This window comes from Balaenoptera physalus (genome assembly GCF_965194825.1).
Source record: "Balaenoptera physalus genome assembly, chromosome: 14".
NCBI classification, from domain to species: Eukaryota; Metazoa; Chordata; class Mammalia; order Artiodactyla; family Balaenopteridae; genus Balaenoptera; species Balaenoptera physalus.
Window position 1 is genome coordinate 9,905,992 of NC_138893.1, and position 22,883 is coordinate 9,928,874.

General features: G+C 50.2%; 1 protein-coding gene across 1 annotated transcript in view; it reads right to left on the reverse strand.

Annotated features, from left to right (window-relative positions):
- Positions 1-7,788, reverse strand: part of GPR137B (G protein-coupled receptor 137B) — a 47,601-nt gene extending 39,813 nt beyond the window's left edge. Inside the window, 2 exon segments of the mRNA XM_082423142.1 lie at positions 7,295-7,695; positions 7,698-7,788. Of these exon segments, the coding sequence (XP_082279268.1) occupies positions 7,295-7,695; positions 7,698-7,707 (411 nt within the window). The 5' untranslated portion in view covers positions 7,708-7,788.
- Between the last annotated feature and the right edge of the window lie 15,095 nt (positions 7,789-22,883).

A 22,883-nucleotide genomic window follows, 5' to 3' on the forward strand; every position in this document is an offset into this window, starting at 1 on the left:
GATACAGAAGAACTTATTTATAAAACAGAAACAGACTCACAGGCATAGAAAACAAACTTATGGTTACCAAAGGGGAGAGGTGGAGGCGGGGATAAATTAGGAGTTTGGGACTGACATATACACACCACTATAGATAAAACAGATAACCAACAAGGACCTACTGTATAGCACAGGGGACTCAATATCCTGTAATAATCTTAAATGTGAAAAGAATTTGAAAAAGAACAGATATATGTATACGTATAACTGAATCACTCTGCTGCACACCTGAAACTAACAACACTGTAAATCAACTATACTCCAATATAAAATAAAAATTTTTTAAAGAAAGAAAAGAAAGCAATGGATTGTTAAAAAAAAAAAAAGAAAGAAAGAAAAGAAAAGGAAAAAGAAATTCCTGGTGTTGAAGCTGTCCAGTCTGTCGTGTTTCATTGTAGCAGCCAAACAGACTCAGACAAGGTCAGAGAATGCTCCTGTATCCTGTCCAAGAAGACTGCCGGCGGTACCTCCTCCAGGGGAGGGAACGTGGTGACAGAAACTGCTCTCGGGGAGCGAGACGCGGGTCTGCGGCTGCGCTGCCCCCAACTCACTGAAGGACACTGGATGGAGACACCTGGGATAATGACCAGGATGGTGAGGGACAAACCCACATCCCATCAGAAGCAATGAAGGGAACTGAGAATGTCCCACCCAGAGCAGGGAGGGCCCAAGAGGAAGCAACATATGCCGCCAAGTCTGTCGTGGGAGGGGTGACACCGCTCCGCATGGCCCCAAGGGTCGGGGCCAGCCCTGCCCCAGCTTCACTTTTCCATCCTGGTGGTGGCCTGGACCCCAAGAGGCTGCCCTGAACAAAGCAGGGCAAAAGGATTTGACTTACACTTAAACAGTAGCTAAGCCATTGGTTCTGTTTAAAGCGTGTGTCCTAGAGGGAGAATTACAGAGATGACGGAGTGAATTAAGCCCCCAATCTTCTATCAGAAACATCTCGCACCTGGTGTCACCACAGTAAGGACTGTCACTAAGTCACATGGGCCACTGGCACCATGGAGACGGAATTTACGTGGTCTCTTCTTCTCCCTGTTCAACGCCAAGTTCCCTGAAAGCAGGAACTACGTGTGACCTTCACCCTATCTGCACAGCCTCCAGGGAATAACAGGCACTCAGAAGCACGTGCTGAAGCAACCTTAGTGTCCCTCTGCAGATGAGTGGGTAAGCGAACTGTGGAACACACTTGTGATGGAACATCAGCCAGCCTTAAAAACGAATGAGCTAGTGACACACCCTACGACACGGATGAGCCTCGAAAACATCATGCTACGTGAAAGAAGCCAGACACGAAAGGCCACTTAAGTGTATGATTCCTTTGATGTGAAGTATCCAGAACAGGCCAATCCACAGAAAGCAGATCGGTGTTCGCCAGGGACTGGGGTGAGGGGGGAAAAGGGACTGACTGCTTAATGGGCGTGGAGGGTCTTTTTGGAGTGAGGAAAATGTTCTGGAACTGAACAGAGGTGATCGTTGCATAATAATGTGAATGTACTAAATGCCACTAAGTCATACATATTAAAATGGTTAATTTTACGGGATGTGAATTTCACCCCAATTTTAAGAACAGACTTGTCAAGTGAGTGAAATGTGTCTCCAAGTTCACGTCCGTAGACTGTGCGACTGAAAGCTGGGAGGACCAGGACCTCTGTGTGGACATTGATGCTGTCTCATCAGGACAGGGCTGTGGTCCCGCCGGGGCTGGGCCCACAGGAGCCAGCCGGGCTCACATTCGGCCCACGTCCCTCCCTGTCTGCCCCGGGTCACACACAACCAACAGACCGTCACATGGCCTGATGGGCAACGTGACCTCTGACGGCTCTTAGGTCTGGGGAGCAAGGAGAGCAGCATGTGCAGACATTTACCCTGTGCTTTACACATTATGTAGCCTGACAGGTGTGTCTTAAAGGGGGGGAGCAGGTGACATCACAAGATGTCCAGCCCAAGGCCCCTCGTCTGTGTCTCCCCAGCTCCCCCGCGCCCCGCAGGCCGGGACAGGTCCCCACTCCCCCGGGTGCTGTGGGTGGCATGTGGCTCCCGGCACTGCTGCCTCCATTTGTCTGTCTTTCCCTATAGTCTGTGGCCCCTCAGGGCACAAATTTCAGCTTACTGTCTCTGAGCCCAGACACCTATGTGCAGGTGATTGATGAGATCTGTTCACTGAGTGAACGACACTCTTTAACCACAAGCTGAGAAGCCACGGCCTGTTTCCAATGTGCCCGAAGGACCTGTCACAGTAAAAATAACAGCAAGGTGGGATGGGAACTTGGTGACACATGCTGGCTTTGTCCTAACCTTGTGCCGAGGACCAAGTTCATCCTGTAGCCTGTTACCGTATGGCCTGTGAGCTAAGAATCGTTTTTATCTTTTTAAAGAGATGTCTAAAAAAGAAAAAACAATATGCAACAGAGACCATACGCGACGCACAAGGTTTAAAATACTGACTCGGGCACCGTCTGGACTTCCTTTCCTGCGTCCTCCACGCCCAAGTTTGAGGAAATAACCCACTCAGAGTAAAACCACTCGGACCTCCTCTGTCCTCAGAGGTTAACAGGCTCTAAACTTTAGCCACAGGATGAATCAAAAGTAAAATATTTACAAGCCTCTGCGGACCTCCGGGGGTGCCTACGTGCCAGGTATGGTCACCTGTGTGCTGAGGCCATTTCCGTCCTGAGATAACCGACCTGCCAGACCCCTAACAGGGAAGAGGCTTCTCTCCTCTCCCTGGAACTGCAGGCGACCAGGAATCAGTGGATGAAAACAGATCCTGGGATCACACACTATGATGTTTCCAAAAACCTGACACTCTTAGCGATGTCATTCGGATGAGTGGCATCAATTTCATCAGTGCTCTTCTCCAATCAGCCCACCCCTCACTGCTCCAGCCGGCACCTCCGAGCTGACGTCTCTGGGGGCTGGCAGATGGGGGCACATCACAGCCCTCTGGCGGGAAGGGCACTGCCGCACACGACCCACCTGAGCAATGAAAAGGGCCTTAGGATGACGCTCTCTTTCTGCCTCCCTGCGAGTCCCCGCTCGTCTGACCCAGGGAAAGGCAGGGGAGCAAAAGGATGCAGCAAAAACCTATAGGCTGAGGGTGTGTGGGACCAGACCCAGGCTCCAGTGGGAATGGGAGCCACAGGTCTGGGTTCACGGCACAGGGACAACACAGGGACAACGCTGACCGTTCTCAGCTCAGCCTCTGCTGTTGAGAATTCGCGGCTTCCTGGGCAATGGGCTGGAGCTCAGATATGCTGAGAAGAGGCTAACTGTTCCCACGAGTGCGGAGGCCGTGAAGGAAATTTGGTTCCCCTGATGTTGGCAGGCGAGCCCTTTGGCACTGAAGCCACAAGAGTGGAGGACAGAGAGAACAAAGAGGTAGTGCTTCGAGGACCGATCTTGGGAAATCAGGCTGTAAAATTGGAAAGCTTCTTCTTGGGGGGCAGTTTTTAGAAGTAAAATTAGGAAGTGACTTCCTGGGGAGTGCTGGTGGTAGATGGTAGACTGAACGCTAATAAAGAAACTTCTCCTGGTCCTGCGTGTGTGCACACACACACACACACAGAGCTCTGGCGGCTGGGAGTCCACTGAGTGACCACAGGGAGCCGTTGCCAGGGGCCGGGCAGCCACGGTATGGTGCAGAGGTGAGGATTCCCGGCCCCTGTGCGACTGTGTGCTCCTAGCTTTGAAATAAGGTACTTGGGGACCAGCAAAGGCTTGCCTTGTGTGTTCCTAAGCTTCTTACTTCTTCATAATCATCAAGAGGCCTAGAAGCTTCCCTCTTCACAACTCCTAGATTAGGGCCTGGCACACAACAGATTCGGTAAACATTTCTTGATTAAATTGACTGCCAATAGCCACAGCGAGATCCACTTATGCCTGAGGTCACCACCTCCCTTTTCCTGGTGGGGTGGAGACAGGGTCCCTGGATTAGCTCTTCAGCTGCCTCCTCGTTACCGGTCAGCAGAGACGAGGACCAGGCTGCGTTCTGAGTTGCGGGGTGTTGTGTGCAGCAAGCACTCTTCCCGGCTCTGCGTGCCTGGCTGGGGGACCCAGCACAAGTCACCAGAATCTTCGAGGCCTCGGCTGCCTCATCTGCAGAATGAAGGGCGGACCCCCCAGTCCCTTCGACTCTCAGCGTGGGGAGCTACAGCTGTGAGGAACTGGTGACCTCCATCCTCCCCGCAACGGGAGGCCCAGGGCCACTGCCATTTGACAAACATAAAAGTTGCAGGTTGGTGGGAAAAATTATTTCAGTGACACAGTGGGCTGATAACGGGCCGAGCCAGTGCTGGGGCCTGACGTTCAGGACTGTGGTTTGGCCAGAGCCTGGGCTCCGACGATTAGGAGATGATGCAGAAAGAGCACCTTAACTGAGGGAGAGGAGGGGCCGAAGGACGCAGCACAGACGGCACCTCCTTTAACCTGCTCCAACCCTGGGGAGAGCACTAGGGCTGCCCTTGTCCTGCAGCACGTGGGTAACTGGCCCTGGGAGACACGTGAGGGGCCGACCCAGCTCTGCCCACAGGGTCCCTGCTCCTTCCACTGCCGGCGCTGCCCGGATTCACAGGCCTTTGCCGGCCCCAGGCGCCCACAGTAACCCCCCTGCAGCTTCCCCGCCGCGCTCTAAGGCGCGGTAGGTGCTGGCTCCTGCGTCAGTGTCCATTAATCACACCACCTCTTCCCCACCAAGAGGCCTCACTTCTCCTTTTCCTTCCTCAAACCAGCCTGTAGTGGCAGGAATCTGTCCCAGGGCTCAAGACAAGGCTGAACCAGGGGGCAGCTGAGCCCGCCGCATTCGGTCACACCCAGGAACCCCAGGAGTCTGAGGGCCAGACCCCAAATTAGGATAGAGAACAGCTGGGGGAGATGGCTGCCCAGGTGCCGCTGAACTCACCCCCCCCCCCGGTCCTTCCCCCAACTCCCCCCCGCCGCCTCCCCACCCACCCCACCCCCGGCCCAGACCCTCCACCCCAGCTCTGCAGACAGACCTGCCTCGTGCAGGGCTGCCCTGGCCCAGAAGCTGGCAGACTTGGCCTCGGAGCCTCTGCTGTACAGCCTGGTCTGGACGCGGCGGGGGGGGGACTCCTGGCTCCAGGGCTCATTGGTCGTGTGACCTTGAGTGACTCATACAACCTCCCTGACCCCCCTCCGAAAAATGGGGACACCATCCGTACTTCCTTCAGAGGGTTGTTGGGAAGAATAAATAAGACAAACCGCTTAGAACCGTGCCTAGCACATAGCACGTTTCTTCACTGTTAGCCGCTACCCGCCACCCTCCGAAATCGGATTTATGTGTTCTAAGAGGGGGCCCAGGCCGCAGTAATCCTTAGAGGTCCCCCGGCCATTCCAGTGGTTGAGAACCCTGCCTAAGAGAAGGCATGTGGGAGGGGGGAGAGGAGAGGGGAGAGGGGCGTCTGAGCGGGGAGTCAGAGGGCGACCCCTTTATAACACCCCAGAAGTATCAGAGTATTTGCCAGGAAGCCAGAGAATGGCTTCTCTGCCAGGGTCTGAGATGCCACCAGTTAGTACCACTTTCCCCTGCCAGCCACCCTGGAGATATAAAGAAAACAAGTCCTGACAGTTACAAAGAAGCTAGAGTGGTGGCTTGCGGCCTCTTGGCTTGCAAGGTTGTCGGCCTGGTCACTCTTTCCCTCGCTCAGCATTTACTCCCCAGCCAGCAGATGGTGCAGAAAATGTGAAGCCCTGCCCCTCATCCAGCTCTGAGTGCAGAATTTGCACGCGAGTGCCAGAGAGCCATGGCAGTGCTCTACGCTGTCCTTTTTTTCTCAGAAAGGGACCAGAATAAAGATCTCAATATGCAATCAGATCATCGTCACAGTTCTTGAAGGAACATCAACCTACCTGACTTACGTATCTTGCTACAATCAGCCCTTTCCATCCAATGAACAAGCCGGAGTGTCTGCAATGTAGCTGACTGCCTGAACTGGTTTTCGGGTTTAAAAGTTGTATTTGGACAGATGATACACATTACTTGTGGACTGGAAAATATGCTGATACACTGGACCAAGGAGAAGGCTTTGAGTATAGATCCCTTTTGATAAGATTATAATAGCTACTAAAGAGTACATATGTTAGTTTTTAGCCAAAGGTATTTCCTCCAAATTTTCAGTCAGGGGCTCCCACTACACCAGGGCAATCCGTTTTCTAACTTTTCTTCCTTTTTTTTTTTTTTTTTAAAAATCAACAGCATTTTCTTTTAATAAATAAGGACACTATTAAAAGGAATGGAATGCTTGCTGGCACAAAGCCTCTACCTAAGCTACAGCTCTTAAATTCCCCTTACCAGGTGACGTGGTTGGTGCCTTCCCCCTGGGCAGGGTCCTAGTGAAAATGGACATTTTAGTGCTTGGAAAGCTAATGAGAAGCAGAGATGACGATGATGATGACGATGGTATTGTGCTATTACACCTTTATGCAATGCTTTACACAGTATTTGCAAAGTACTTTCCAATTACTGTACTTCATTAAGCCAACCGTCACAGCAGCCAAGTCAATTCGCACGTTCTCCCATTAGCTTATTAACAATCTGCCTCATAAAACGACTCCCGTGTGCCTGTAAAAGGGCCCCAGCAAACTTTTACGGCTTTTTCTCGGCAACCCTGACCTCCCGCCGCATCAGCTCAGGAGCTGGGTGTTGCCGCGACTGCTGTTTAGCAATCCTGTAGAATGAGTTAGCAAGCTGCACTTCAGCAGGGCTCCCACTCTGGAGGCTCAGAACATCCCATCCAAACCAGGGCAGTCCCACCCTGCCTCGCAAAGCCAGTGTCTGGTCCCAACCTGGAGGCCAACGTGCAGGTGATCTTTCCGGGCTGGGGGTTACATCCTTTGGGATGAGGGGATAGAGGGAAAACTCCAGGGTTCGAGTGTCCCTGGGGGGCACACCTCCCATCAGTTCGATTCTCCTGCGTGCACGGAGATGCTGCTCCCCGCGCACGGAGGACCATACCCACTGGCTGATGCTGAGCTGAGGGCAGAGGCTGCGGGTGGCCTCCAGCCCTCACTTTCCTGTCCCTGCTCCTTCGCCTCCCTTGGGAATGGGAGGGCGTTACCTGGGACAAAGGCCTGCAGGTATGACAGGGCTCGGACCACCCCAGAACCAATGCTTCTTCCCCGGACCCTCTCAGGCCGGTGGCTCTGTGACCCGCCCCGGCGGCTGCCATCGCCCCCTCCAGGTGAGCGCCCTCCAGGTGCCTCCCGCCTGCGGGGGCGGCCTCCCGCGACTCACCTGCGTGAAATACAAGTTCATCAGCGTGAGGGTGAAGAACTGGAGGCACACGGGGAAGCAGTAGAGCAGCCAGAAGACGAAGGGGCTGAGCGCATTGGCCGCCACGAAGTCTTTGAAGTAGAAGGAGAAGAGAACCGTCCGCAGGGAGGCCCAGAAGAGGCAGAGGAAGAGGAAGACGCTCTGGTAGCTGAGCCGCTTGTGGCGGTAGCGCAGCACCAGCCAGAGCTGCACGTAGATGAACAAGAAGAGCAGCGAATAGAACACGGTGTAGACGATAGTGAGGCCGAGCTTCACGTAGGGGGGTACGGCCGGGGTCAGCGTGGGCGGCAGCGAGTCGTTGCGCAGGGGGTCCCACGGCGGGGCCTCCATCGGGCCGGGGGCGCTACGGCACGGCCGGGGCGCTCGGGCTTCATCGGGGCTCGCGGCCGCCGCCGCCCCCGCGGGGGTCTCCGAGCATCGCGCTCCACCCAGAGCCCGGCGACTGGAGGAAAGAAAATAAGCCGCACTTCCTCCCCCGGCACCACATGATTCACTGGGGCGGCCTTTTGTCTGCGATTGGCAGCGCCGCGCCCGCCGCCCCCGCGCGCCCGCCAGCCCCGCGCGCCCGGGCTGTGCACCGCGCGCCCCTAGGAGTCCCGCCCCCCGCGCCGCGCCGCGCGGCGCGCCCCCACGTCTCCCACTGCCCCGCGCCGCACGCCCCCCGGAGCCCCGCCCCTACCGCGCGCCCCGCCCCGCCCCCTGCTCTGCGCGGCCCCTGCGCCGCACGTCCCCACCCCGCCCCCTGCCCCGCGCCGCACGCCCACCGGAGCCCCGCCCCCTGCCGCGCGCCCCCGGGCCGCTCGGCCCCCCGACGCCCCCCGAGCCGCCCGATGGGTGCCGCGTCTCCCCCTTCTCCTGGGACGGAGCCCCACGCCTCGCGCTCTCTGCGGATGATTATTTGTTGTTTTGCAGAAGTTAGTTAGCTATTTTATTTCAACAGCGACAAACGTTGCAATCTTTTTAAACATTAAAAATAAACTTTACGACTCTGTGGCTATGAACTAATTGGCGTTTTTCCTTGGAAATGTCATGCTGGGGTGATGTTTATTTCTAAATCCAGAAATGCCAAAGACAGGGTTTGTGTTTTTGAGGTTAAGTGTGTGTACGCAGAGTGAGGAAAAGAATGGTCCCTATGGCTGCCGCCTGGTCTCGGTGGTAAGCGGGGCTGTTTTCTCCCGGAAATCCTCATAGTGCGCCCCACACGGTGCTCCCTCGGTGGGCTGGGGGATGCTCGCCCCTCACCTCCCAGGAAAGCAGCTGGTGCGGCGGGCAGCGCGGGGGCGGGGCAGCGGAGGGAGCCCGCGGGACCTCAGAGAGCGGGTGGCCGCTCTCGGCGTGCTGCCTCCCGTTCCAATCCGGCCCATCCAGCAGGACGGCCTGCCCATCAGACAGACAAGCTCTCTCGTTTGCTGTGGCTGAGGGGTCACTCTTCCGAGGCTTTGACTGAGTTTACGCCCCAGGGAGCTTCTCTAGCATCACCTTGGCGGGGGGTGGGGTGGGGGAGGGGGATGGGGTGGGGGAGGGGTGGGCGGGAATTGTAGAGTGCTGTGGGCAGAGAGGGCTGGCCAAGCTGCCGTCTGGGAGCGCTTCTAGGCAAGCAGTTCGGGTAAACAAAAGAAAGGGACCCGAAATCTCCAAGACTCCAGTAGTATCTTGTGATTTATTTTTTCACCTGAAGTTAATAGTCAACTTCGTGCCTAATTGTGTGTTCTCTTTCCTTAAACGAATCCGTCCTCCCCCACGGTGGAGCCTGGACCAGCGCTGCTTTTCCAACAAATTATTTAGTGCTTACACCCTCCTAATACGTTTCAGGTGCTTCATCAGGGCCAGGTGTGCCTTTGGTGTCACGCTCCTTTCTAGTTCCTCAATCCTTTCCCTCTCTCACTTGCCCCTCATTGTTCTGAGGAAAGTCCAAACTCCTACCCTGGCTGACCTCCCAGACATGTCTCTTGAGGTGTTAATGAGTGTTAACACCGCTTAACTCCTGTTGCCAAGGAAACTCTTTCAACCCCTTCTTCCAACAATTGGCCAAATCCCATTCATTTGTAAGGGGGTTACTTCCTCCAGAAAGACTTCCCAGACCACACCATCATCCACTCAGTATTAGGTTAGGTGCACCACCTGTGTGCTTACAGAGCCTCCTTGCATAATTGTCACTCACCCCACTTGTTTATAAGTTTCCTTAGTATGGAAACATGCCTTGCTTATATTGGTCTTCCCTGTGCTTGCCTGGACAATCAAAAAAATATCTGTTTATATTTTATTTTACTGAAAGAATACAGTGTCATCAAAGGCCCGTGCTCTGATATTTCTCCTCCACCATGCAAGACCTCTAGTCACAAGACAACCTTATGATCCTGGATGGCTGCTGGCTCTGCAACCATTGCATCCACCTAATGCCAGGATGGCATTAGGAGGAACAGGGAAGGACTAAAGGGCACTTGTTCTCTCTAGTTCAAGGAGCCTTCCCAGAAATAGCACACAATGCATCTGCTACTCATTGGTAGAACTTAGTTACCTACAAGAGAGACTGGGAAATGTAATTTTTATTCCATATGGCAATATGCACAGCTAAAAGTCAAGGTTCTGTTATTATGGATGAAGGGGAGATGGATTTGGGGAGGAACTAGCAGTCTTCACCATACTTCCAAAGCAGCCCCCCAAAATGTCAAATGTCGACAATAGTCTGTCCCTTGACCACCCAGCATCAAATGTGCTTCTCACTATTCTTACAATTCTGAAAATAAAAACTATATAAAATAAAAATGCTCCCACTTAATATAATGCAATATTCCTTATAGAATTGAAAAATACCTTCACTCCTTCCTCCAAAGGGGGTCACACTGAAGGATCATTTTCTGTGTCCAGCTGAAGTCCAGGATCTCTGGGTGATAGTAATTCCTCCTTTAATTCTGCCACAGTCCCATCTCAATAGTCTGATCACAAAGATTAAATTGTTATGATATCTTTCACCAATTTATCCTACATAAAATAGAAGAAAGTTAAAAGAAAAGGATAATTAGTTAACATAGATATAAATATACATATAACACAGCAAGGAAGAAAATATAAGTAGACGTTAGAGTTCTTATTTTTGCAGTTGGTCGCAAGGCTTTAATTGATATATCATTATATCAGTTTATGACTCCACTCTTTAATGCACATTACAAATCCCCCTTTCCCTTTATCAAGAATCTTAGCTAATCAGGGGATGACCCTTAGGTCTGAGGGGTCTGAGTATGTTAATTTTTTTTAACAAAAAATTGTTTTTCACTGGACATGCCAGTAACATGAGGCACCACCATGGCTGGATTCTATCTATTGGCCTCTTCTATTTTTTTAAATAAATTTATTTATTTATTTATTTTTGGCTGTGTTGGGTCTTCGTTGCTGCACGCGGGCTTTCTCTAGTTGCAGTGAGCGGGGCTACTCTTCGATGTGGTGCACCGGCTTCTCATTTCAGTGGCTTCTCTTGTTGCGGAGTGTGGGCTCTAGGTGCAAGGGCTTCAGTAGTTGTGGCACTCGGGCTCAGTAGTTGTGGCGCACGGGCTTTGTTGCTCCGTGGCATGTGGGATCTTCCTGGACCAGGGCTCGAACCCATGTCCCCTGCATTGGCAGGAGGATTCTTAACCACTGCGCCACCAGGGAAGTCCCATATTGGCCTCTTTTGCCCATCATATGACAGCAACCCTGCATCCCCTGATTGTCACTACCATCACGCTCTTTTTGCACTCTTACCCACTGGCACAGGGAGTCTGAAATAGCCAGGGTCTCAATTTCAATCTTAAGGGAACTATGCTTGATTTCCCCTGGTGGAAGTATTCCTTGCTGATTGCTAAGACCTTCAAACTAGCAGAGCCCAGAGGTAAAGGGAACAGAAACAAAAAAATTTGCAAGTGGGTCATTGGGTGTATTCCTGAGAGATGCCATCCTCTTGGATCTATAGCCATGTATCCTGGCTGCAGGAGAAGCAACACCATACACTGGCCTTGAGTTCAGAAGATATTCTATGTGCTATAGGACAGTCATACTGTCTTTACAGATGTGTCTTTCAGCAGGCGCTATAACTAAGTCAACAATTAGTCGTTCCACTATTCTATAAGGCCAGCTGCTACTGAGGGACAGAAATTAACCCACTGCATTTCTTTTTCTGGTGTAAAGTGAGACCTTGGTCAGAAGTGATACTGTATAGGATACCATGATGATGAACAAGGCATTTGGAAAGCCCAAGGATCATAGCTGGGTAAAAAAAGTAAATCCAAGTTCAGAAGCATTGTCTATTCCCGTGAGGACAAATTGCTGATCCCCTCCATGAATAAAGAAGTCCAATCTATATAATCTGCTTCCAGGTGGCTGAATCTGGTACCTTTAGGAAGAACTCATAGTTGGTTAGTAAATGCTGGTAAGGAGTCAGATTAGCCTTGAGAGGGGAAGTCTAGATTGTTAAAAACATGGGTGGTCTCAGTCTCTGCCTGCACGGTCACTGTGTCCATAAATCCATTGAATAAGCAGTGGGCCAGCTGGGGAGAGAAGTTGACTTACATCCATGGGGCATGTTAACCTGTCCTCCTGAGTACTGAGACTCTCCAGTGTAGTTGGGTCTTTTGCTGAACCTGACTTGGTGGCTTAATGGATCAAAATAACATCCAGCTCAAGACGGACAGCTCAGACTGCATGGGTCATGCATTCAATCTCTTCTACGCTGCAGTAGAGAGCCAAGGAAAACAGCTGTTTGACAAAGAAGGTGTGCGTTTGCTCCAAACACTAATAGCTGACACTGTGATTCTCCTAACACGGCTTGTCACAAGCACCATACGTCTCTCCAATCTGCCGTTGGAGCACCAATTGGATCCACGGTGTCGCAGGTGGCAGGACAGATTGCACCACAGCCTGAGCCACATGGAAAGTCTCTTCTGCCTCTGGGCCTCTCCTCAAAATTAGCACCCATTGAGTCACCCAGTCTGAGAAGCACAGGCGAATGGGACAAATGTTGCTTCCATAAAGAGGGCCATCAAGCATTGTATCTCTCTTTCCTGTAGGAAGTGGCATAAGGTGCAACAGTTCATCCTTCACTTTGGAGGAGACATCTCAGCCTAGACCACTGGACCTTCTAAAAAGCTTCCCTAAGGTCACAAGCCTCTGTAGATGAGTGAGAGAGATTTCCCACACAACAATTTGCATGTTTCTTACTAATGTTATCTAGAATAGCTACTATTTCTGCTCTTCAGATCTTCAGAACATATCATCAGTGTAGTAGTCACCGTGTCCTAAAGATGATGGCGGTGATGAAGATTTCTAAAGATCACATTGTCATAATCAAGTCGCCGTCGAAAGCAAGATGGGTAGTCAATCTTGCCAGATGAGACAAAGCAGCGTTTGGAGTTTTTTGCTCATTGGGAATGAGAAAAAAGCACTTTCCTCCAGGGGCTGTGTGGTTTGCTATATTGAAGTCACCACCTTATGAAGTTTATGATAACCCATTGTCACTATCCCGGACCTGTCCATCTTCTACATCAGTAGGACAGTACAATTGGGATGTTGCAGGAATTTGCCACTTCCGTAGCATTCAAGTTCAGGTCTAAGCATTGGATATGGGTATAATGTTGTCTGTTGATGACTTAAGTCAGACCCAGAGAGTTTTGGTTTGCTTCTGTCATATGAATCATATAGGGCCATAGAGGGTTGCTCATCTATTTTGGTTCCAGGGGCCCATGATCAATTTGTTTCTGCCAAAGACACCTGATGCGCAGACCGTTCTGAGTCCCAGGCTGACCCTGCGAATGGTCATGGTCACCATGTCTTCTACCAAGATGACCTTGCCTCTTGTTGGTTGGGCCACTGCTGGCCTCTGGCGCCTGGGATCCTGGCAAACGTGACAGAGTCTGCTTAACTCCAGCAGCTCTCAACAGCATCCCTGATGTACATAAAACAGCCATGACAGTGCTTTTGAGAGGTGGTGGCCTTTCCCTCACCAAATGTATTTCTCAATGTCTTGATGAAGGGAGTATCTTCCGGTCCCTTTCAGGCGACAGAGTTAGGGGATTGGTGGGTGGGTCATACACAATATATTCACACCAACCTTCCCACTTCCTTGGATCCCTGCTCTTACATGATGCCAAAGAAATGCAGGCATCTCAACTTCTCTTGGTATATGGATTACCAGGTCTCATAGCAAGAAGCAAACAGTTAGAACCACTCCTCCTGCTCCAGGAAGCACATTGAGCTGGAATCTCTTGGAAAGGAGACATCCTGTTCTTCCCTCCCTGGTTTAGCACCCTCAGAATTAATTCCCATGTGTTTTACCGATAAAAAGAGCAAAACTGTGCAATTACTTTGGTGTATCAATCTCCTCCAGCCAGGTCTGGCTTTACAACATGAGGGGTATGTTGGTACCTAGCTCTGGTTTTGGTCTGAAGTCACTGAGAAGAGGGGAGGTCCAAAGGGCCTAGAATTCCGTTTGCAAAATGACTTCCTCAGGCAAGATTACACTAGGTCATCAAGGAAGTGAGGAAGAGCTTCTTTATACAGAAGGAGGGGTTACTGCGGAAGCTGTGTGTTCTGAGTCTTCAGGCCACCTGTCCCCATTCAGAATCTCCCAGTTCTCACTCTTTCCAGTCGGTCCCCTAACTATCTGTGGGAGAAAAGAGAAGGTCGTGACTTTAACAGATATGGTAAATCAGGAACCCAGAGAATCTCCCTTTTGGTTTAGTTGCGGTTGCAAAAGATAAGATATGCTTTCAGCATAGTCAGTGAAAGTCCCTGGTTCTCAGACTGCCTTGAACTACAATTTAAGACTCTGCCAATCGCTTCTTAAGCTTTCCTGCCTTAGCATCAACCACTCCACCCCACAGTTTTTGAATACGTTGTGCCTTTCATGCTGTTCTCTGGCAGTAACCACTTGGTTTCTCAATGCCTTAACTTCAGTGGGACCTTCACTGTGCTGGGTGACCCTTCATGCAAGCCACTACAAGTGACAGTGTGCCGTGAACTGTCTTAATACTACTTGAATTTTCACTGTCCTTAGATCCAACCAGATCAGACAATCAATCTCAAATCCTCCCCTATTCCCTGAGGGTATTTTGCTGCCACCTCTCCTGATTGTCAGTTTCTGTATTTCTCAGGATTCTTGATTGCAAGCAAAGGAAATAAATTTTGTTTAATTTCTTTTACCCCAGTCTCGGCCTTCGTCTTCACATGGTGTTCTCTCTGTGTCCAAATTTCCTCTTTTGATACAGACTTCAGTCGTATTGGATTAGGACCCCCCTACTGACCTCATCTTTTATTATTATTATTAAACTTTGGTAAATTTAAGCAGAAAAAGAATGTATTAAAAGGTACTTTATGTAGCTCACGAAATCCTCAGGAGTTCTGGAGGAGTTTGGAGGCTAAGAAAGAAGAATGACACCCAAAATAGTGCTGCAGAACTGGTTCTGTAACAACACTACTGCTGCCACCCCTGGCTCGGATGTGGTAGTTTTGCACCACAGACCTCCCCAGTGCTGGACACTGGAAATTGCCTATATCAGTTAGGAGTGAAGACAGTTGCAAACAATAGAAATCCTGGCTAATAATAGGTTAAACATAAGTGCTTATTTTTCTCATTTATCTAGGAATTAGTAGTTGCAAACATGGATTCAACTATCTAAAAAATCTGCCAGGGATCCATCCTGGCTCTTTCGGTCTGCTTCACCACCCTTAGCGTACTGGCTTTAATCTCCAGAGTTGTTCCCTTGTGGTTGCAAGATGGCTGCTGCAGCCCTAGATACTGCATACACATTCAAGGCAGAAATTGAGAGAAGACAGAAAAGGTGATTCCTGTATCAAGAAGGCAAAGGTTTTCCAGAAATCTCAAGACAAACCTCCTTCTGTATCTTCCCAGCCAGAAGTGTGCCATATAACCATCTAGAGATACAAAAGAAGTTAGGAATGCATGACCAGCCTGGATGGTAGGGGCAGGCTAGGAAAAGGTAAAGGGTGGTAAAGGGTGTTGGGTGAGTGAATCCCTCTCTGGAATAGAGTCTGTAGTTCATGCTGCTTTGAATCAAGAGCTTCCAATTCAAAGTCTGGGGCAGAGCCATCTAATTGGCTGAGACTAGACCATGTGCCCACATCCCAGAAGCAATAGCGGCTGAGAACAGGAGAATCTAGCATCTTCAGCTTCCATGGTGGGTGCTTCTACTTCCTAGAGTAGGAAATTCCCCAATGTGGGAAGGGAGTTCAGATGCTGGGGACACAAAATGGTGACAAATAGCTTCCCATACTGTTATAGATTTCCCCAGATGATTATATGCATAGAGTTAAAAGTTTAGAGGTAAATTTTTGGAAAAGGGATATAACATTTGCAAGAAATTTATCTTTTTTCAAGTTATCTGCCAGCTACCCTCAGAAATTCTTTCAAATATTTAAGGGATGAGAAGAAGGCAAGCCAAAGAAGGAATTTCTGTTTTGCCCCTTGGCTGGTCACTGAGATCCAACTATCACTAGGCATCTCTCCCAGCTCTGAATTTCCTGTCCTGACTGAGCGCTCAGGTAGCCAGGAACCCCCAGCTGTGTGGTTGCCCAGAGCCTACTGACCCCAGCATGCCCAGCCTCCAGACCTTTACCACACCTCCACCCAGGCTCCACGCCAGGTTAAACGTGTCTGTCTGTGTTCCACTTCAGAGAACTAGAATTTCCAAGGTGGTAAGTAGCTCATTTCGATAAACAAATCCTTGCTGGTATTTTCCTGGAAAAGAGCACTCCTGGGTACTGCTGATTCCAGCTAGGGAAATGTAGGGTATTTAGAAACAACAGAACTAACCACAGCCTACTCAATCTAGGATGTTAAGAAAGGCCCCTAAAAGGGACACACAAACCAGGAGTCTCAGTCAACTAAAGAGGGCAAGCTCCCGGACAACAGAAACTCTGCTTATTTGCATTAATGGATGTACGTTGTGAGATGAAACTGTTCAGCTGTTACAGTAGCCACAGAATTATTGCTTTTTTACATTTTTTATATTCAACCCCTGAAAACTTTGTGTCATGTGGCTTTCAGCCTCCAGATTCCACTCCTAACAAGACTGGTTTTATTGGTTTGGTTTTGTTTTAGCTCTAAGTGATGTGTCCTGCTTTGCCAAATGTAAAGTGACAGAAAAACATGACAATCTCTTCATTTCCGTGATCAACACATATTTAGGTGTGTTTGATTCATTATCGAATGAGCAACTGATTCGCTGGCTATAGTTTTTGTTCTCAGCGATTCAGGACAAAGTCAACATCGCTTGTGGGTTGTTTTTTTTTGGTCTAAATTGCAGTCTTAAACTTTGAAAGCTAAGGGTGTCAAAGGTTTCAGGAATGCTAAGAGATTCAAGGGGTGAGATAGCATAAGTGATAAGGGTTTTGCAAGCTAAGATGATTCTTGTGGGAAAGTTCCTGTTTCAACAAATACATCTTACATATCTATTTTCATTGATCTCATTTTTGTAATTCCTAAATGTAGACCATGAAGCATATCAGAGTTTTAAAACAACTTTGTTGGATCATAAAATTCACCCATTTCAAGTGTACAATTCAGTGATTTTTAGTAACATCACCTCATGGGGCAACTATCACCATAAATCTGTGTTGGATTTCAACACAGATTTCATCCCCCCCCCCATAATAAGCATATCAGATTTCAATTCGGTCAGGTATGAGATTATTTACAGCAAACTATAAATCTACAACAATCCTTAATGCTGTCTAAGCAAACAGGCAGGTGGTGCAGCCCTCCTAGGGTTGCTCAGATGTGCTCTTTTAATGATTCAATAACCTCATTAAAATTTTGGTATTAAGTGGATCTGGGGTAAAAAGGGAACTTAGTGTAAATTGAAGCCCGCAGTGGTCAAGAGCATGGAATATTACCTATTTACCCGAAAACAGAATGGAATGTTTCCTACCAACAAATCCCCCAAAGCGCATTCACCTCATACCCTGCTCCAGGGAAAGTATTGTCAGTGGTTTGCTCAAGTTTCTGGGCAGGAAACTAGATCCAGTTCTTTCCAGGAGTTTTTTTTTGTTTGTTTGTTTCATTTTGGCCACGAAGTATGTGGGATCTTAGTTCCCCGACCAGGGATCGAACCTGTGTCCCCTGCATTGCAAGAGTGGAGTCTTAACCACTGGACTGCCAGGGGAGTCCTTTCCAGGAATTCTTGAAAAGGCATTTAAGCTGCTGGCTATTGCTCCATATTCTTCTTATAGGTTCCCATTTTCATCTCCAGAAATAGTACTTCAAGTAGCTAGAGCCCAAGAGGACACTGATTCTAGCCGTGGAACTTCATTGTGTCTCAAGGTCTGAGAATGACCACATCTTATTTTCAGGGGTGTGTGCACCACAGGGAAATGAGCCATTATGATGGCACCGTTGGTCTCACTGGCACACACGTGGTCAGCCACTGAGAGTGGTCGGAACTTCCAGGTCCAGTGAACTATGAAGGTAGGCTGACTGATACCCCCCAGAGCAGGACCAAAAGAATGAAGGTGAGAGGTGTGTTGAAAATCCTTCTGAGAAAGCAGTTCAAGAGACCGCACCACATCCAATTTTGTGAGTCCTGAAGCTTCTTCTTCATTGTTAGAGATCCTCTTTAGGAAAAGAAAAACAGAACTACAAATGCAAAACTAGGTACCAAAATGAATCATTTCTTTAGAATAACACATCACACATTTAAAGAAGCTGGCCAGTCCTACAAACACCACAAAATCCAGAAGAGTCATGCAATATTTTTACTTATTCATTGTCTGAGGCATCTCTAAATTCCTTTTTCCCTACACTTCTTTGGTCTTCATACTCCTCTTCGTGTAAGAGTGATTCTGCAATTAATTTTCTGTAGAGAGAATAGACAGAGAAATCTTTTCTCCAGCACGATTGATCAAACACTTATTATTGGGGCTTCCCTGGTGGCGCAGTGGTTGAGAATCCGCCTGCCAATACAGGGCACACGGGTTCGAGCCCTGGTCTGGGAAGATCCCACATGCCACGGAGCAACTAGGCCCGTGAGCCACAACAACTGAGCCTGCGCGTCTGGAGCCTGTGCTCCACAACAAGAGAGGCCGCGATAGTGAGAGGCCCGCGCACCGCGATGAAGAGTGGCCCCCGCTTGCTGCAACTAGAGAAAGCCCTCGCACAGAAACGAAGACCCAACACAGCCAAAAATAAATAAATAAATAAATAAATAATTTTAAAAAAAACCCCACTTATTATTGAAGTTCAGGAGAGTTTCAGGCTCAGAACTCGTTATTGTTAGTCATGGGGATTTTTAGGATTGTTGTCAGCTTGGGAAAACCTCAGTGAGCTTTTTTCACTTATGATCCATAGCTTTCAGGGTATCTCAAGTTTTCTTGTGGGGTGATTCATCTTAAGGAGTCTTTGAGTTGGTGACACTCCTTACCCAGTTTATTGTGAATTCCGGGTCGTGGTATATTAAGAGTTTTGAGGTGCCTCCGTATTTCAGGCCAGTCTGCTGAAAGAGAAGACAAAGGCCTCCCTAAGAAAAAATGCCTACCAGCTCCTGCAGCCTGGACTGGCCACACCCAGAGCCTCATTTGCAGTTTTCCTCTGTGAGGCAGTGCATAGAGATTGCTTTGTGTTTCGAAAGGGAAGAATGAGTTCCCTGCCCACGGTGCCAGGGAGCAGCCTCCTGCCTCCTCTGGTCCTCTGTCTGGAGGCCAGGGAAAGGGGAGGAAGAGGACGCAGGGAAAGCAGACCAGGTGGGAGGGCCAGGCTCTGGGGGTCCTGGTGGTCTGGACGGGTAGGATCTCAGAGATCCCTGGGAATGGACCTGTAGGCGAAAGTGGGGTCCTGGGTCTGGCTGCTCGCCGGTCAAAAGCCAATAAAGAGGCAAGGGTGGTGGAAAGGAAAGTTTGCTTTATTTTGGATGCCGCAACTGGCAGGGGGAGGGGTGGGGGAGGGGGACGCTTGTCCCGAAGGCCGACTTCCCACCCCCGCCAATCGGGGGGCAAGAGCTTGTATAGACAGAGGGAGGGGGCTCCACGCAGAACGGCACAGTCAGCTCTGATGGTCATCTTGAAATTGGTCCTGCGGTGGTCTGCTCAGCACCATCTTGGCTGTTTCAGGTACAGTTAATCTTCAGTTCCAGGGTCGGTTTGCTCCTATTTCCTTGAGGCCAATTCTTGGAATTGTGGCAGCTTATGTCATGGCTACAGTCTGGTCATCATGCAGTTAATGTCTTCCACCTGGTGGCGGTTTCAGTATCTATAAGACAGCTCACAGGATACGGCTCAGAATATTATCTATAGCCCTTGAGGAGGGACTAAAAGTCCTTGACTTCGCTTACTGACTGAACTATTTTTATTTTGTCCTGTCTGACTGCTTTTCTTTGCTTTTGCATTTTCTCACTTCTCTGATTAAACTTATTCTTTGGCTGAAGTTTTTCCACACACAAAAGGCAGGTGGGGAACACGGGGTGGAGGGGAAGGACCATAATGTCCTGCTCCATTTCAGCCAACCTTTCCAGAGTAGACAGAGAATTTAAACTTGGTCCCAGAGCATCCAGAAGCAGATCCTTCACAAAGTGCTTGCTAATAGTGCTCTCCAAATGTGAAAACAGCACCTGGGATAATAACTGCAACAGTAGTCACGTTTGATATCTCATCTTGGACTGAGAATAAGGAAACTAACGGTATTAGTTTGTGAGGGCTGTCATAACAAGGTACCACAGACAGGAGGCTTAAATGACAGAAATTTATTGCTCAGTTCTGGAGGCTGGAAAGTCCAAGGTCAGGGTGCCAGTGTGGTGAGGTTCTGGAGAGGCTCTCCTTCTGGTTTGTACGTGGTCGTCTTCTCTGTGTCCTCACACGGTGGAGAGACAGCTGTCTCTTCTGATAAGGGCACTAATCCCATCAGGAGGGCCCCACCAGCCCAGGGCACACAGTGAGCTGAGTAGGTGCCCAAGCTGGAGACGTAGGGCCCTTGAGCAGGAGGCAGGCCACTGGCACACCCGGTGCCAAGCTGCTGGGGCAAGAAATGGGTCACTCTGGGCTCTGCCTGGGATGGCCACGTGCTGTGCCTCATTGATTTAAACACAGCCTTGCTGATAACCATGGCTCTTCCCATCCAGACTAAGTGATCAACCTCATAGGGCTGTTGTGAACACGAAATAAAATAACGCATAGGAGCACTTAGACCTGGATCTGGAAGAGCCCACCCATTGGGAGTGGTGAGAGGTGCTGATGCTGACCGTTTAGTGATGGTGGTGGCAGACCGGGAGCCATCTTCACCTTGGCAGTGAGGGGGGGTTCGCTGGCCCGTCCGCCTCCTCTTGTCTGGTTCCCCATTGTAACAAAAGTGGCTCAGCAGCAGGTGGCCCTGAGATGAGTAGGCACTTAGGAGATGTGTCATCTCCCTGCTCCAGGACTGAGAGTCACGAGGTCAGGATGGAAGAAGAAGGAAGTGTCTAGAGTTAGCTCAGGAAACAAGTGGGAACTAGGAGTGTGAACAGAAAAAGACAGATTTGGTAGACAGCAGAGTAGAGGGGTCAGTAATCACAGGTCGTGATGGCTGTGACAGGGGACAGCAGGCAGCTCTGGGATTATCCTGAGGAGGTCAGAACATGAGGAGGTGGGGTGGGGAGGGCTAGGGATGGAATTAAATAGGCTCGAGGAAAACCAAACCAACCAAACAACCACAAACACTTTTGGGTTTTTTTACTCCCTAAATTTTATTTATTTATTTTTTTATCCAGCAGGTTCTTATTAGTTCTCTATTTTATACATATTAGTGTATATATGTCAATCCCAATCTCCCAATTCATCACACCGCCACCACCGCCCCTCCCCCCTTGGTGTCCATGCGCACAAACACTTTCAAGGTGTTCGAATGAAACACTTTCACGCCTAGTATTTCATGCATTCCTAAGCATGCCCCTATTAATTTATAACATGGTTCTCTCTGGCTAATGAGTGATGAAAGGCTCAGAGAGGTTAGGGGGCTTCCTTAAAGGCACACAGCACACAGAGGGCAAAGCCGGCCCGGGAAGCCCCGGGTGTAGCTCTGAGCCACCGCATAAGGCTGCCCAGAGAGCATAGAGATGACTCACCCCCGCCAACCCAGGGTGAGACCACAGCCGATTCCACAGGATGTGTGGCCACGGCAGTGACCTTTGGAGCTGGTGACTTTATGAACTGTAACGTCCCCTGTTCTTTAATGTGCAGCCAGGAGCTGGACTCTGGTCAGCCCAGCAAGGGCAGCGAGCCCAGGTCAGCGGGCAGCCAGCTCGGTTCCGCTTCAGTACGAGCTGCCCAGTGACTGCTCTGCAAAGGCATCGTAACCACGGGCTTCTTTACGGGCTTGGTCCGGGTCTGGATTCCACCTGACTCTGCCATTGCACAGAGACCCGATGCTGGCCCGGGGTTGCTGTCTGTAAGCTTGACCGGACTCCAGGGAGTGAGAGACAAACCACCAGGGACAGAAGAGAGCACGCAGACATCCCCACGGATGCTGATGCAAACACGACACAGGCGTAGGTCTCGAGGAACCCAAGACAGACACACTTGCACACCCATGTGACACTGGGAGCCCAGCAGAGGCAGGCTTAGCTTCTGGTGGAGAATCTGAGCTGTGTCACTGGAGCGGGAGGCTTGTTGGCTGTCGGCAGGCACTGCGCAGTGAGGGCAGCTGTTCTGGTGGGAAGCCTGTCTGGGGCCCCTGGAGCATCCCTGCACCACCAGGGCTGCAGGGAGAGGGAGGCTGGAGCCCGGCCAGGAGCCACTGGCCAGGCAGCACGTGGGATCTTAGTTTCCCAACTAGGGATCGAACCCATGCCTCTGTAGTGGAAGCGTGGAGTCAACCCCTGGACTGCCAGGGAAAGTCCCGAGGATCTTATTCTTTAGAGACTGTGTTTGCCAGCACCCTCTGAGCTGTAAACTTTGCACACATCTCAGTTAACTTAAGCACAAGGAGGTGAGCGCAAGGAGTCAAAGCTCAGGGCAGGCAGCGGTGGGGCTGGCCTCAGAGGGGCTGGGGTGAAGGCAGGACTCCAGACAGGCATCTGCTCTGTCTCTCCTCCTGCAGGGTCTTGGCTTTTCAGGCAAGGCCACGGCTGCCATGCAGCTCTGTACATAGCCCTGCAAGGAGCTGGCCAGGAGGGCGCTTCCACCCCCAGGCATGGCTCAGAGCTCCTGGAGCAGGTGCTGAGCGGCCTGCCCCAGGGTGCGCACTCCTTCTGCCCCACTTGCGGCTGGAAACGCCGTCACAGGTGGCTGGTGCACCTTTGTGTCCTTGTGATGGCAGAGGCCTGGCTCTGAAAACCAGACACAAGTCTCCTCTACTTTGATATGTTCGGGAAATGAAGGGCTAAACAAGGTGTCTTCATTTGCACAGGCTACCTCACAAAGTCCCGCAGAGTTGGTGGCTTAAACAATAGAAATCCGTTGTCCCACAGTTCTGGAGGCTGAAAGTCCCAGATCAAGGTACTGGCGGGGTTGGTTTCTTCTGAGGCCTCTCTCCCTGGCTTTTCGACGGCCGTCTTCTCCCTGTGTCTTCACATGGTCCTCCCTCTGGGTGTCGGTGTCCTAA